We start from the raw sequence: 17,610 nt of genomic DNA on the forward strand, positions 1-17,610 counted from the left end.
AAGAGAAAGCCATTTGTCCTACCTAGAGAAGAGGTCATGTTATACTGACATCATCCTCAGAAACAAATGTATTCCTAGAGGTGGCATGAGAGAGGATTTGAGAAAGATGAGAGAACTAGGCTGTCATGTGTTATGTGACTGAGGCTTTGCATCCATGGGGATGACGTCTTATCTTCACCTTGATTAGACATGAATGAGCACCCCCACGCAATGTTAATTGAACACTGTATTGTTGTCATTATAATCAAATAGCTTTTGTAATGAAAGGATTAAGGGATTTCATTCATCGATTCAGTCTTTTAATGAGAAATAGACTGACATTTTGTGAGACAAAAGAGTCAAAGAGTTGCTATTTCAGACCTACAAAACAGAATGTACTGTACTCTCCCTGGCAGGTTTGTCAACACTGGCTTGCAGCTGCCTGGTGTGCCTAGTGTGTAACCAAAAGTACCAGAGGATGTGCCAATCAAAATGGAAGTGAGCATCAATCAATGAGGAAACCAAGCAGGGGGGTTTTTGCCGCAGGAAGAAGTAAGGAGTGTAACGTACTGGCCGCAGAGAAGTCAGGCGCAGGAGAGCAAAAACTGATTTACAATGGTGTCATTTAATAAACATAAAAACCACCGTAAACAGAACAATCAATGAATGGGTCAAACAAAACCCGGTATCTACCAGCATAACGTACACAAGCACTACAAGAAACAATTCCGGACAAGGAGATGGGGGGAACAGAGGGTTAAATACACAACATGTAATTGATGGGATTGAAACCAGGTGTGAGGGAAGACAAGACAAAACCAATGGAAAATGAAAGGTGGATCAGCTGATGGCTAGAAGGCCGGTGACGTCGAGCGCCACCCAAACTAGGAGAGGGACCGACTTCGGCGGAAGTCGTGACAGGAGGCTTATCTTGTCTGGCTAAATAAATCATTGTCTCACCAATGTAAAAAGGCAGGTGTGTGGGAGGGAGTCTGTAGGGATGATGAAAACACTGATTAATGGAGAAGATCCTATACTGTGTATATATATATATATATATATATATATATATATATATATATATATATATATAAAATAAAAAAATGAGTAGGATCTAGTTCTTTCCCTATGATGATATCAGGCCAGTCTCTGTCTAGGACAATACTGCATAGGTATTCCTTTTCATGATCCATCATGCCAACCTTTATGTGATATGTTGCTTTTTAATGGTATCTACTGTAATTGCCACAGCTTTACTTTAGGTGATCGATAGAACACCTGTGTGATGATGTAATAGAAAGTCAAAGAAATAAGATTATAGCAGTCCAAGATGACACATGTCTGGTTTCCTCTGTATTGATTCTCAGATAGCCTACACCTTTGGGATGAGGTCACTGTACCTGAGAGAAATACTGCTACAGATATCACGGAATCATTCAATTGAGAATCATGACACACATTTCGGCTTGTCCTTATTTAAGATTGTGTCTGCGAATTGTAATGAGAGAAGTAATCATTGGGTAAGCTTGCAGAGCATGAAAACCAATCGCCATTCGGCGTGCGCTCAACTCCAAATATCCCCAAACATGCTCAGCAGATAATGCTCTCTCTTTGAGAAAATCGACTTTTCCATGGGCAGTCACATTGTAAGATGTGGCCAATTATAAAGCAGTGTGGGATGTCGCTGATCTACGGCATGTCGTGTACAACGCAGCTCTGGAATAATGTGCAAGATATGGTGAAAAGATTGCTTTGTCTGTTTGTTGTGATGTTGCAAGCTCCTTACATTGCCTCCATTCTCTTGTTGATTCCAATGCAAGGCCAAATGAGCACCATTTTGTCTGCTCTGGGCTATAAAGAGACCTGATATGCTCTATCGAACGACAAGCGTCCTTTCAATGACATGTAATGAAAACAACCACATTTTCATGGCTGGTTTTATATGATTCACATCATCTTGTCATTGCAATGAATTGTCTACATGGTATTGTGTTATGGACTCAAAGACCTGTGCCCTGGTTTGTGTTGGGTCCAGACCTAGAATCAATGCCCACTTTAGAGAACTGAATGACCAGTTGTGGTTCATATCACACAGCAGAAGATATAGCCTGGGACCCATCACACAGCAAGCAGAGAGAAAGGGAAATATCATCAGTCTGTATCTGGGAGCCCAATCCCAAACACACATTCACAAATCTCCTCCACAAGTACTTGCACTGATATCTACAAAGAACGTTGATACCAGATGGGCTATGTATTTAATAAAAACAAATTTGATCATATTTTTTGTTGTATCCTTTTGCCTCTCATTACAGTCTTCTCTTCTCTGTTCCACCATTTTCATTCCTCCCTCTCTGGTGCTCAGCTGCAGGAGAAGCTGCCATGTTCCCCTGTTTCTAAGAACCAGCTGCTCACATAGAGACCACAGACCTTCACCATATTGCAGTAAAATATGTTGTCCATTCAAGTATAGGCTACAGTCTACATACTTGTGCATAAGACAAATAATTGAGGCACTACCTTTTTTATAACCAAGGCTACTTGGGATAGTAGCCTAGCAGTTAAGAGTGTTGGGATAGTAGCCTAGCAGTTAAGAGTGTTGGGATTGTAACCGAAATGTCACTGATTCAAATCCCAGTGCCAACTAGGAGAAATATTTTCGATGTGCCCTTGAGCAAGGCACTTAACTGTAATTGCAGCTGTAAGTCGCTCTGGATAAGAGTGTCTGCTAAATGACTAAGATGCAGCAAATGTTTATGCCTGGCGCTGTACTTGGACACTGGTATAATTTTCTGCACACCAGGGGTCTAATAAAGCAAGGAATCATTCACAAAGTTATTTAAGGAGGACCATGTAGAACTAGTTGCTGTAGGTGTTTCTATTCAGGGATTTCCTACCAGACTTTTCCTACTTAGGTATTCACCACCAAATCTGACCAGAGAAGGAATTCTCCGGTGTCCTGGAAGTGTCCTACTCCTCTCCACTAAGACTCGCTAGAGCTGAGAGAGAGGAAGAGAAGAGGGAGACACACCCGCCGGCGCCGATTGGTGGAACGTCACGCGGAGAGGACCTGAACGGAGGAGCTGATAAATGATAGATGAAGAAGGAGAGAGAGCTGAGGATGCAGGTTTGGTCTGAAACACAACCACCCGTCGACTGGTCTCGTAGCATCGCCCACACAGCAAAGAGACGCTAAAACCCGAAGGACGGTCCAACTTCCACTAGCCCTCAGCAGCCGAGGAGATGTATCCCCAAAAGGTCTGATTCAGACATCTCTTCAGAGGAGCATCCCGCCCGAAGAATTCACTCCGACAGGCACCCTGATACATGCCAGACATGATGCTCGGATCTCTCAGATATGGGACAGCAGTTGGATTGATATTACTAAACTCGCTGGTTCTTGCAACACAAGCCACGGAGGAAGGGATATTTACAAATCATCTCTTGGTTCAATTGCACGAAGGCGCACATGATGAAGCGCACCAACTTGCAACGGAGCACGGGTTTCAAAGCTCCCGGAAGGTAAATCGTAACGTTATGTGCAGAAAATTAGGATTATGTAGGCTAATTCGATTTTCATTGATGAACATGCCCAGTTTTTGTCGCTAAACTCCACTTGAAAAAAATAATATTCTTATTGTTATTTTTCTTTTCTAAATGGCCTAGAATATTATACATATTATTTGGGCTATTATTTTAGAAACATACATATTTGTTTTGACTTCAGTTACATGTTTTTAATTTATAGCATATTATTTGAATTATGCCTAGCCCTATTTGTTTTGTTTTTCAGATGACCGTCAATTAAGTTGATCTCGATCATTTATTTGGTTACATAATATATCGGTTTATGTCGCCTAATCTTCATATTCGATACATAAATATGTCTTGAGCCTAAATTGCTGCTGTAATCTAACATTTTCTTCGAATGCTATCACTGAAACTGTCAATCAGTTACATTTGTTCCAAAACTGCCACCATATTGCCAGTACATTTCTTGGTCCCCAGTAATTTTGGAAATTATAAATGTGGACTGAATAGATTATGTGAATTAGGGCAGGCTAATAGCAGCCTAACATCAGTAACACTGGGATCATCCTTGAGGACTCTGCCCACTCAAGACATCATTGAAAACTAATTTAGTTAGTTGATGACCTGTAGCCTGAGCCTAAAAATATAGTTGTCAGTTCATAAATATAGGTCTCTGTCAAACACTGTAATCAATCGATCAATCAATCAAATGTATCTATAAAGCCCTTTTTACATCAGCTGATGTCACAAAGTGCTATACAGAAACCCAGCCTAAAGCCCCAAATAGCAAGCAATGCAGATGTAGAAGCACAGTGGCTAGGACAAAACCCATAGAAAGGCAGGAACCTAGGGAGAAACCTAGAGAGGAACCGGGCTCTGAGGGGTGACCAGTCCTCTTCTGGCTGTGCCGGGTGGAGATTATAACAGTACATGGCCAAGATGTTCAAACGTTCATGGATGGCCAACAGGGTCAAATAATAATAATCACAGTGGTTGTAGAGGGTGCTACAGGTCAGTTGCATAACTGAATTCATTTAACTGAAATCAAATCAACATCAAATCAAATTTATTTATATAGCCCTTCGTACATCAGCTGATATCTCAAAGTGCTGTACAGAAACCCAGCCTAAAACCCCAAACAGCAAGCAATGCAGGTGTAGAAGCACGGTGGCTAGGAAAAACTCCCTAGAAAGGCCAAAACCTAGGAAGAAACCTAGAGAGGAACCAGGCTATGAGGGGTGGCCAGTCCTCTTCTGGCTGTGCCGGGTGGAGATTATAACAGAACATGGCCAAGATGTTCAAATGTTCATAAATGACCAGCATGGTCAAATAATAATAATCACAGTAGTTGTCGAGGGTGCAGCAAGTCAGCACCTCAGGAGTAAATGTCAGTTGGCTTTTCATAGCCGATCATTAAGAGTATTTCTACCACTCCTGCTGTCTCTAGAGAGTTGAAAACAGCAGGTCTGGGACAGGTAGCACATCCGGTGAACAGGTCAGGATTCCATAGCCGCAGGCAGAACAGTTGAAACTGGAGCAGCAGCACGGCCAGGTGGACTGGGGACAGCAAGGAGTCATCATGCCAGGTAGTCCTGAGGCATGGTCCTAGGGCTCAGATCCTCCGAGAGAAAGAGAGAATTAGAGAGAGCATACTTAAATTTACACAAGACACCGGATAAGACAGGAGAAGTACTCCAGATATAACAAACTGACCCTAGCCCCCCGACACATAAACTACTGCAGCATAAAAACTGAGACAGGAGGGGTCAGGAGACACTGTGGCCCCATCCGATGATACCCCCAGACAGGGCCAAACAGGCAGGATATAACCCCACCCACTTTGCCAAAGCACAGCCCCCACACCACTAGAGGGATATCTTCAACCACCAATTTACCATTCTGAGACAAGGCCGAGTATAGCCCACAAAGATCACCGCCACGGCACAACCCAAGGGGGGGAGCCAACCCAGACAGGAAGATCACATCAGTGACTCAACCCATTCAAGTGACGCGTCCCTCCCAGGGACGGCATGTGTGTCTTCCTCATTTAGACCACCCCATCTGAATCAGAGAGGTGCGGGGTGCTGCCTTAATCGACGTCATCGGCACCCAGGGAGCAGTTGTTGGAGGTTAACTGCCTTGTTCAAGGTCAGAAAGTCAGATTCATCCACCTTTTCGGCTCCGGGATTCTAACCAGCAATCTTTTGGTTATGGGCCCAACACTCTAGGCTTCCTGAGCTGACACACACCCCAAAAATGTTGTAGAGTTACTGACTAAAGGAGGGTAACTATAAAAAGAAAGAAAGAAAGTTTCACGCTCTGAATATGCTCTCAACAATTTAATGGGTACACCTAACCAACGTATCGGCACAGAGTGCCTTCTTCAGGGTTGAATAAACATACGGATATTATCCAAGGAATAAACATAAGGATTCTGATGAGGTCACTATGTTCTCACACATGCACACCTGCTAACAGAATATGTAACACTTTTTTGGGATAGTCCATCTGTAGATGCTCTACAGACCATCAGTAACATTTCAACTAACTATCTACTAACCCTAACCGCAACCCTCATCCTAACCCTAAACTTAACCCTTACCCAAACCCGAACCTTAGCCTTTAACCTTATTCTAAACCTAACCCTAACCGTAATCTTAGCAAGCAGTTGCTTATCATAATATAGTTTGTTGACCGTATCACCATCTGTAGAGCATCTACGTATGGAAAGTCCGGACTATCCAAATAACGTGTGACCACAGAAGATCCTTTCACTTGCTATGTGAAAGCCTGAGTAAGTTCTTATCCTTGAGCCCAATCATTGAGCGTATATTACACACACATGTTCAATTGCTTGGTGCTTTTTTTTTGGAATTACATGCCAAGGTGTCAAGTACGCCTACACTGCATTTATGTGTTTGTTCCATACATTTAGACCGAGCATTGTCCGGGTCAGCAAGATGATCTAAATAAGAGTCCGTTTCTAAAGTCTGTATACTCTTCATACACTTTATCATAAATCAATTCACTGAATTCTCAATGTAGAAAACAATTTGATCAGAAACCAGCAGATTACTTTGTCTTCAGACATGGCAGTTTATACTTATAATTTTAGTAATTTAGCAGACACTCTTATCCAGAGCGACATACAGGAGCATTTAGGGTTAAGTGCCTTGCACAAGGGCACATTTTTCACCTAGTTGGCTCAGGGATTCAAACCAGCGACCTTTCGGTTACTTGCCCAATGCTCTTAAACAGCCCAGTGAATGCAGGCCCTGTCATCACACATCAAACACCTTAAGCAGCCATTGATGTCTCAACAGGAAAAATGATCCCCCTGACTGAACTGCCTTGTCAGATGTCAGAATAAGAGCGTGGGTGCAATTGGCTGGGGAGCAAGGCATTGAGGCGAAGCATAAAAATCGAGGTTACTGTGGTTTTGTGAATTAAAATTCTCACTTCGGCATTCAAAATAATGGCATGTCCCTCTTGGCTACTGAAGACTTGATGTGTAGTTTGACAAGGATGATTAGATACGGAATGTGTGTTGTTTTGACTGAGGTTTAATGGCACAATCTCTAACTGGTTTCTGAAAGTGTCTGCTTGCTAGTCTTTCTCCTTGTAGACACTTCCATACAGTAGGCAATCCCCCTCCATCCACTCTTTCACTGCTCCACACATACACCTTCTCTAGATTATGTAATATCCAGCTATGTTTGTCTCCATAGCACACACACCATTAAACAATATCTGTGCAGTGACACACACACATTAAGGCAATTCCCTAATGTTTACTTTGAATCACCAGCATTTACTGTACATAACATCCTGTGAAAAGGGAAGCCAGGATTTACTCTTGAACATCCTCTCACATCGGCTATTTACTGCAAGTCTTACTGTATTGTACGATGGCTGAGTGCAGTGGACCCTGGTAACCATACATTAACATAGCTGCATAAACATACTGATTCACATAGATCAGACAGGCACATTAGACTGTGTTTCATTGAAAACTGTGACCTGGCACCCCAGCCTTTATTACAGCGTATGGAGGTCTTTAATCTTACTAGGGAGCCTTAGGCACTGCTCGTACCATGCATCTCATTTCTACCCCCTGTGATTTATGGTAGTTCATTCCAGCAGTGCACACTTTCTTAAAATAGACCCTGTGATTCCACAGAATGGAGTGATGCTCTCTCTCTCTCTCTCTCTCTCTCTCTCTCTCTCTCTCTCTCCCTCTTTTTCCATTCTGCCATTCTGCCATTCACTCCATTACTTTCTATATATATATTTCGGTCCATTGCTTAATCTTTCCTCTCTCACCTGTCTCCTTCCTCCATCATTCTCTGTGCCTCCATCAACCGCTCTCTCTCATTCCCCCATTTTTCTTTCCATAACTTCATCTCTTTCTTCTCCCACTCTCTACCTTCCTTCTTTCTCCAACACTTTCTCACTCAATCCTTCCCTCTCTCTTTCTTTCCTTGTCTCACGCAATTATTCTCTCTCTTTTCCAGCTTCCCTTTGGAGAGGGCCTTTTTCACTTCTACCCCCAGGACACCCCTCAGAGGAGGAGCAAACGCAGCCTTCGGCACAGACAGCGTCTGGAGAAAGACCGCAGGGTAAGTAAAACACACACGCGCGCACGCACACACACGCACACATGCACACACACGCACACACACAGACACCCAGGTTCCCATGGAAACCGGCCTAGTTCCAACGCCACCCCGAAAAAATGATTACAATTTGAGGCTGGCTCCTCAAGGGACATACTAGCCCCTAACAAGTTTATCTATCAAAGTTATTATCTTGTCTTTGCATACAGTGTTATTTTTAAAAAATCACTCATTCTTTTGCAGTATGAATATGATGACTAGGAAAGGCTTGGGCTGTAACAAGCTATGATTAAAACTGATGTTAGTCATGCCACTTGTATGTTTAGTGCTGAAGTCCATGTGATTTCTTATAGTAGCCTACATAATCACTTCAGAAAGCTACACAGCATTATTCCATCCAGCCCGTGCCACGAGGAAAGTATTAATTCAGTTCTTAAATTAAATATAACACTTAAACATAATGCACTTCTTTTTAATCTCATGTTTCATGTCAAACTGAGAAATTGGTTTTGCACCTTTCTTTCAATCTAGCCACATTTATTCACATAGATATAAAGGTGAAAAAGGCATAGACAGCCCCTGGTTACTGACTTGGATATACTGTATAATGCCTACAGAAAATAGGCACCAAAAGTAGGTTATACCGAGCATATGATAATGATCTCAAAACTACTGCAGATTTCATTCAGAAATGTAAAAGAAGAGCAGAATATCAATACTTCTTCATGAATGGGATGCTTTTATCAGGAAGATAGAATGACAATTTTCCATCTTTATATCGCATGAAATTTCTATGTTTATGGGTGAAAGCAATTTTGTTGAAGGTGACCCAAATCTAACCACAGAGTTTCTAAACCCAGAGGCGCAACCTCGCAAGACTTCCGGGAATGCTTGAGAAACAAACCAAGCAGCTTCGGACACTTGTGGGGGTCGTAGATAGTCTCATCTTTCCATAATAGTTTTCGGGATGTCTTATGGTCTGACAAACACCACTCTAGCTCTGTCATCTTTCACCCCAGATGCGGAAGTGCAACCTCACAAGGATCCCCCCATTTTTCCCCCTATTTTTTTTCCCACCTAAAATGACAACCAAATCTAACTGCCTGTAGCTCAGGACCTGAAGCAAGGATATGCATATTATTGATACCATTTGAAAGGAAACACTTTGAAGTTTGTGGAAATGTGACATTAATGTTGGAGAATATAACACATTGAATCTGGTAAAAGATAATACAAAGAAAAAAACATGCGTTTTTGTTGTTGTTGTACCATCATCTTTGAAATGCAAGAGAAAGGCCATATTGTATTATTTCGTCCACTAGATGGCAGCAGTATATGTGCAAAGTTTTAGACTGATCCAATGAACCATTGCATATCTGTTCAAAATGTTGTATCAAGATTGCTCAAATGTACATAATTGGTTTATTAATACATTTTCAAGTTCATAATTGTGCACTCTACTCAAATAATTGTATGGTATTATTTTACTGTAATAGCTACTGTAAATTGGACAGTGCAGTTAAATTAAGAATTTAATCTTTCTGCCCATATCAGATATGGCTATGTCCTGGGAAATGTTCATGATACTTACAACCTCATGCTAGTCACATTAGCCTACGTTAGCTTAACCGTTCCATGGGGGACACACCGATCCTATAGAGGTTAAACTGACAGATGTAAATGGGATTTTTTTATGTTAATTCGATTCCCGCAGGGCGGAAATATAGTGTAAACCCCGTAAGCTCTACATCGGGGATGCTCTCTGCTCAACATGCTCATATTTTCAGCTTTCTGTGGTTCTGAAATGGTGGGAGAGGTTAGCTGCACATTGTTGCTGCCTCTGTCTCTTTTAAAGTATTACTAGCTTGTTCTCCTGTTGTGCTTTGAGTGTTTCTCCTAGGACAATGGGTTGTATTGTGGAGGATGACCCAGATAGAATTCTTCCAGGTTCTAGTTATTATTCTGAATGATAAAAAATGGATACCTAAGCAGGTGCAATTTTGTTGAATTTATGAGCCTTTTACGACGACATAAGGAGTAATCATGATCTTACAGGTTCCTTAGAAAACCAACAGATTGTCTAGTGGCCCTATTGACTGAAGTAGAGTATTGATTAGATTCTGTTTATGTCCTCGGGTAAAAAGTGGAGGTTGGTTTATACACACAGCTCTGTTATCTCTGAGTTTTCCCTAACCACTGATACAGGATCAGATATTTTTCCATCCCTCTAATAGAAACGATTAGGATTGGGGGTAGGACAATGTTCACCTAGATCTGTGGTTAAGGGCTACTCCTTCCTCAAGCCAACTACAGACAGATCTGTGACACATGTCTGCTTGTGTCTTCATTTTGACATTATCCCTCTTCCCTATTCATTCATGTCTTGGTATAAACCTCTCATTTGTTCCACCTGGGGAACATGACCTTTGAGTTATAATTCATAGGGCTACATTTCTGACCATGAATATAAAATGTGCTCTATCTTTGTAGTTTATCCTCTTAAATGTAAAGGACCCTATTTGATTTTTTAAAAATTAAATTCAGTCTGGTATGAGAACGATCTGCAAAAGCAGGGTGTCTGCGGAAAGCAGAGTATCTTGGCTATTGATTTGTGCCTTAAAATCTTTGGTATGACTTACTATACTGTATATGAATGTATAAGAGCAGGCCGAGCCGATGACCTCATTTCAAAATGGCTGCTACCTACATTCCGGTTTGTATGGTGAAGCATATATCAAATCAAATCAAATTGTATTGGTCACATACATATATTTAGCAGATGTGTAGCGAAATGCTTGTTTTCCTAGCTCCAACAGTGCAGTAGTATTTAACAGTAAAGTAGTATCTAAAAATGATTCACAACAATACACACAAACCTAAAAATAAAATAATGGAATTAAGAAAGATATAAACATTAGATCGAGCAATGTCGGAATGGCATTGACTAATGTACAGTAGATTAGAATACAGTATATACATACAGTACCATTCAAAAGTATGGACACACATACTTATTCATTTTTTTACTATTTTCTACATTGTAGAATAATAGTGAAGACATCAAAACTATGAAATAACGCATATGGAATAAGGTAGTAACCAAAAAAATGTTTTATTTTATATTTGAGATTCTTAAAAGTATCCACCCTTTGCCTTGATGACAGCTTTGAACACTCTTGGCATTCTTGATGACAGCTTTGAACACTCTTGGCATTCTCTCAATCAGCTTCACCTGGAATTATTTTCCAACAGTCTTGAAGGAGTTCCCAATTATGCTGAGTAGTTGTTGGCTGCTTTTCCTTCACTCTTTTTTTTTTATTTCACCTTTATTTAACCAGGTAGGCTAGTTGAGAACAAGTTCTCATTTGCAACTGCGACCTGACCAAGATAAAGCATAGCAGTGTGAACAGACAACACAGAGTTACACATGGCGTAAACAATTAACAAGTCAATAACACAGTAGAAAAAAAGAGAGTCTATATACATTGTGTGCAAAAGGCATGAGGAGGTAGGCGAATAATTACAATTTTGTAGATTAACACTGGAGTGATAAATGATCAGATGGTCATGTACTGGTGTGCAAAAGAGCAGAAAAGTAAATAAATATGTAATAATAATAATAATAAATAAATATAAACAGTATGGGGATGAGGTAGGTAAAATTGGGTGGGCTATTTACCGATAGACTATGTACAGCTGCAGCGATCGGTTAGCTGCTCAGATAGCAGATGTCTGCGGTCGAACTCATCCCAAACCATCTCATTTGAGTTGAGGTCGGGGGATTGTGGAGGCCAGGTCATCTGATGCAGCACTCCATCCCTCTCCTTCTTGGTCAAATTGCCCTTACACAGCCTGGAGGTGTGTTGGGTCATTGTCCTGTTGAAAACAAATGATAGTCCCACTAAGCGCAAACCAGATGGGATGGCGTATCGCTGCAGAATTCTGTGGCAGCCATGCTGGTGAATTGTGCCATGAATTCTAAATAAATCACTGACAGTATCACCAGAAAAGCATCCCCACACCATCACACCTCATCCCCCATGCTTCACGGTGGGAACCACACATGCATAGATCATCTGTTCACCTACTCTGCATCTCACAAAGACACAGCGATTGGAACCAAAAATCTCAAATTTGGATTTATCAGAACAAAGGACAGATTTCCACCAGTCTAATGTCCATTGCTTGTGTTTCTTGGCCCAAGCAAGTCTCTTCTTCTTATTGGTGTCCTTTAGTAGTGGTTTATTAACAATAATTCACACAGTTTCCTCTGAACAGTTGATGTTGAGATGTTTCTGTTACCTGAACTCTTTGAAGCATCATGAGAGACATTTTCATCATAGCGCTTGATGGTTTTTGCGACTTCACACAAGTTCTTGACATTTTCTGTATTGACTGACCTTCATGTCTTAAATTAATGATGGACTGTCATTTCTCTTTGCTTATTTGAGGTGTTCTTGCCATAATATGGACATGGTCTTTTACCAAATAGGGCTATCTTCTGTATACCATCCCTACCTTGTCACAACACAACTGATTGGCTCAAATGCATTAAGAAGAAAATACATTCCACAAATGTACTTTTAACAAGGCTGTTAATTGAAATGCAATTCCAGGTGACTACCTCATGGAGCTAGTTGAGAAAAGGCCAAGATTGTGCAAAGCTGTCATCAAGGCAAAGGGTGGCTACTTTGAAGAATCTCAAATATGAATTTGTTTAACACGTATTTGGTTACTACATGATCCTATGTGTGATATTTCATAGTTTTGATGTCTTTACTGTTATTCTACAATGTAGAAAATAGTAAACGTAAAGAAAAACCGTGGAATGACTTGGTGTGTCCAAAATTTGGACTGGTACTCTATATACATATAAGATGAATAAAGCATTATGTAAACATTATAAAAACATTAAACCCACTTAAACACGGAATAGGTTGATTCCGAAAGCCTGGACTCCACAGATCATGTCTTCTTTGTCTGCCTGTGACCTACCGTTATTCATCACCAGCCCAGAGAGTCAAAACGTTTTCACCAAACAGCATACATCTTACAAGATAATGTTTGATTTGGTCTGTGTTTGAGCTATAACTATATGAAATTAATCCTTAGGTTGGTAATGGCAACATTGAATGTCCACCGAGTGACTATATCTTTGCGCATGAAAAATATGATGAAAACACTTGGATATCCCCTGTATGTCCTCCGACACCACCACAGTGTTTGAGAGAGGTTGGTGTAATGGAGTAGTTTATAACGTAAAACAAAACTCCAAAACCAAAGTACATAATAAAATAAACATGGGTACAAGAACCCGTCGCGCACCAATCCATAAAACACGAGCATAACAATAAACAATCTCTGACAAGGACATGAGGGGAAACATAGGGTTAAATACACAACAATAAATGAATGGGATTGGAACCAGGTGTGTAGGAAGAAGACCGGTGACGTCGACCGCTGAGCCCTGCCCGAGCAAGGAGAGGCATCAACTTTGGTAGAAGTCATGACAGTACCCCCCCCCCCCCCCCCCCCCCCCCGAGAAAACCTGAGGTGAGGCTGACCGAGACCCCCAGATGTTCCATGAACACGTTCCAGACCCTTGACGTGAACTGGGGACCCCGATCAGACACTATATCCTCAGGCACCCCGTAGTGCCGGAAGATGTGTGTAAACAGGGCCTGCGCAGTTTGTAGGGCCGTAGGGAGACCAGGCAAAGGGAGGAGGCGACAGGAAAAACTATCCACAACGACCAGGATCGTGTTGTTACCCTGTGAAGGTGGAAGATCGGTTTTAAAATCCACCGACGGGTGCGACCATGGCCATTGTGGAACGGGTGAGGGTTGTAACTTACCTCTGGGAATGTGTCTAGGAGCCTTGCACTGGGCGCACACTGAGCAGCAGGAAACATAAACCCTCGCGTCCTTAGCTAAAGTGGGCCGCCAGTGCCTCCCACTAAGACAGCGCACTGTCCGACCGATCCCAGGATGACCAGAGGAGGGTGACGTGTGGGCCCAATAGATCAGCCGATCGCGGACAGCAGACGGAACGTACAGACGTCCAGCTGGACATTGAGGGGGAACGGGCTCTGCACGTGACGCCCGGGAAATGTCCGCGTCCAGCTCCCACACAACCGGCGTCACCAAACAAGAGGCTGAGAGTATGGGAGTGGGATCCATTGACCGCTCCTCTGTGTCATACAGCCGGAACAGTGCGCCTGCCTTAACGTTATGGGAGCCTGGTCTGTAAGAGAGGGTAAACACAAAACGGGTGAAAAACATGGCCCACCCTGCCTGGCGAGGATCCATTCTCCTCGCCGCCCGGATGTACTCCGGATTGCGGTGGTCAGTCCAGATGAGAAAGGGGTGTTTAGCCCCCTCAAGCCAATGTCTCCACACCTTCAAAGCCTTAACGACAGCCAATAGCTCCCAGTCCCCCACATCATAGTTTCGCTCTGCCGGGCTGATCTTCTTCGAGAAAAAGGCACAGGGGCGGAGTTTCGGTGGCGTACCCGAGCATTGAGAGAGCACAGCTCCTATCCCAGCCTCGGAAGCATCCACCTCCACTATGAATGCCAAAGAGGGATCCGGATGGGCCAACACAGGAGCCGAGGTAAACAGAGCTTTCGGGTGACTAAAAGCCCTGACCACTGTAAGCGTACCAGGCCCCCCCTTCAGCAGTGAGGTAATGGGAGCAGCTACCTGACCAAAACCCCGGATAAACCTCCGGTAGTAGTTGGCAAACCCTAAGAATCGCTGCACCTCCTTCACCGTGGTGGGAGTCGGCCAATTACGCACGGCTGCAATGCGGTCACTCTCCATCTCCACTCCTGATGTGGAAATGCTATGCCCTAGGAAGGAGACGGACTGTTGGAAGAAAAGGCATTTCTCAGCCTTGATGTACAGGTCATGCTCCAACAGGCGACCAAGCACTTTGCGCACCAGGGCTTGGCACATGCTTGGCACGTGTAGCGGAGTATATTAGAATGTCATCAATATACACCACTACACCCTGCCCGTGCAGGTCCCTGAAAATCTAGTCTACAAAGGATTGGAAGACTGATGGAGCATTCATTAACCCGTACGGCATGACGAGGTACCCATAATGCCCTGAGGTGGTACTAAATGCCGTCTTCCACTCTTCTCCCTCTCGGATACGCACCAGGTTGTACGCACTCCTGAGATCTAGTTTAGTGAAGAAGATCGCCCCGTGCATTGACTCAATCGCGTGCATTGACTCAATCGCCGTGGCAATAAGAGGTAAGCGGGTAACTGTACCTCACCGTGATTTGATTGAGACCTCGATAATCAATGCACGGGCGCAAACCTCCATCCTTCTTCTTCACAAAAAAGAAACTCGAGGAGACGGGTGAAGTGGAGGACCGGATGTACCCCTGACGCAGAGATTCGGAGACATATGTCTCCATAGCCACCGTCTCCGCTTGCGACAGGGGATACACGTGACTCCTGGGAAGTGCAGCGTCTACCAGGAGATCTATCGCACAGTCCCCCCGTCAATGGGGTGGTAAACTGGAAACACTTATCTCCCTCACTAGCTTTAAGCACCAGCTGTCAGAGCAGCTCACTGATTACTGCACCTGTACATAGCCCATCTATAATTTAGCCTAAACAACTAGCTCTTTCACGACTGTATTTATTTTATTTTATTTATTTAGTTCCTTTGCTTTATTTTTGAACCATTCCATTGTAGATTTTGCTTTATGTTTTGGATCAAATCTCCGTCCCAGTCTCAGGTCTTTTGCAGACTCCATCAGGTTTTCTTCCAGAATGGTCCTGTATTTTGCTCCATCCATCTTCCCATCAATTTTAACCATCTTCCCTGTCCCTGCTGGATTGTATTTATCATCATTAGTCATTTAGGTCAACATTGGATCATTCAGAGATCCTCACTGAACTTCTGGGGAGAGTTTGCTGCACTGAAAGTAAAGGGGCTGAATAATTTTGCACGCCCAATTTTTCAGTTTTTGATTTGTTAAAAAAGTTTGAAATATCCAATAAATGTCGATCCACTTCATGATTGTGTCCCACTTGTTGTTGATTCTTCACAAAAAATTTTTTTTTAGATCTTTATGTTTGAAGCCTGAAATGTGGCAAAAGGTCGCAAAGTTCAAGGGGGCCGAATACTTTCGCAAGGCACTGTACCTCCCTTATGTCACCTCATTTGCTCACATCGTATATAAGCTTGTTTCTACTGCATTATTGACTGTATGTTTGTTTTACTCCATGTGTAACTCTGTGTCGTTGTATGTGTCGAACTGCTTTGCTTTATCTTGGCCAGGTCGCAATTGTAATTGAGAACTTGTTTTCAACTTGCCTACCTGGTTAAATAAAGGTGAAATAAAAAAATAAAAAAAACATTGAGTCGCCTTCTTTTTACAGAAGGTGAGAGCCAAATCGGCATATTCTGGGGGAATGCGCATGGTGGAGACCTGGTCTGGACTTTCCACCGTAGTAGCACCAACGGAAACCCCTAAACACCTACCTGAGCTCTATTTCGACCGTCCCGTGAGAGCCCTCTGTGGCCAAGAAACAGTGGGGTTATGATAAGCTAACCAGGGTAGGCCTAGCAACACTGGATACGCAGGAGAGTCAATAAGGAAAAGACTCATCTTCTCCGTGTGACCCCCCTGCGTCACCATACTCAAAGGAGCGGTGGCCTCCCTGATAAACCCTGACCCTAATGGTCGGCTATCTATGGCGTGAACGGGGAAAGGCACATCCACAGGAACAATAGGGGTCCCTAAACTACGAGCTAACACTTCAGCAATGAAATTCCCAGCCGCGCCTGAATCTACTAGCGTCTTATGCTGGGAACGAGGGGAAAATTCAGGAAATGTAACAGACACAAATATATGTGCGACAGAGGGCTCTGGGTGAGAATGGTGCCGACTCACCTGGGGTGACGCAAGAGTGCCCCGCCTGCTGCCTCTGCCTGCTGCCTCGATTCCCAACCCGGCACTGACCAGCAGTGTGCCCTCTGTGGCCACAGATGGTGCACGAGCGGGAACCGTCCCTCCCAGCTTCATGGGTATCGGTGTGGGAGGATGGAACCACCAGAACCCGATCTGGATGTCCGCGAGTAGCCAGCAGGTTGTCGAAGGTGAGGGTGGTGTCTCTGCAGGCCAGCTCCTGACGGACGTCCTCGCGCAGACTGCAGCGGTAATGGTCGATCACGGCCCTGTTGTTCCATCCCGCGCCTGCAGCCAGGGTCCTAAACTCCAGAGGGCACACTGCTCCTCGTCTCCTGCCTCAGATGATAGAGACGCTCACCTGCCGCTCTGCCCTCGAGTGGGTGGTCGAAGACTGCCCGGAAACGGCGGGTGAACTTCTCAAAATGGTCCAACGCCGCATCTTTTGTGTTCACACACGGAGCTGGCCCACTCCAGTGCTCTCCCGGTGAGGCACGAGACGAGGGCGAAACCCTTCCCACGGTCGATGGAGCTGGTTGGACCGTGGCCAGATAA

General features: G+C 43.5%; 1 protein-coding gene across 2 annotated transcripts in view; it reads left to right on the top strand.

Annotated features, from left to right (window-relative positions):
- Positions 1-2,896: 2,896 nt before the first annotated feature.
- Positions 2,897-17,610, top strand: part of pcsk2 (proprotein convertase subtilisin/kexin type 2) — an 88,759-nt gene continuing 74,045 nt past the window's right edge. For both annotated transcript variants that reach the window (XM_090240338.1, XM_021611043.3), the window contains exons 1-2: positions 2,897-3,501; positions 8,025-8,129. In XM_090240338.1, coding sequence (XP_090096464.1) covers positions 3,307-3,501; positions 8,025-8,129 — 300 coding nt within the window. In that variant the 5' untranslated portion in view covers positions 2,897-3,306. The remainder of the gene's footprint in view (positions 3,502-8,024; positions 8,130-17,610) is intronic.

The sequence above is a fragment of the Oncorhynchus mykiss genome, chromosome 1 (assembly GCF_057628025.1).
Source record: "Oncorhynchus mykiss isolate SJ-2025 chromosome 1, ASM5762802v1, whole genome shotgun sequence".
NCBI lineage: Eukaryota > Metazoa > Chordata > Actinopteri > Salmoniformes > Salmonidae > Oncorhynchus > Oncorhynchus mykiss.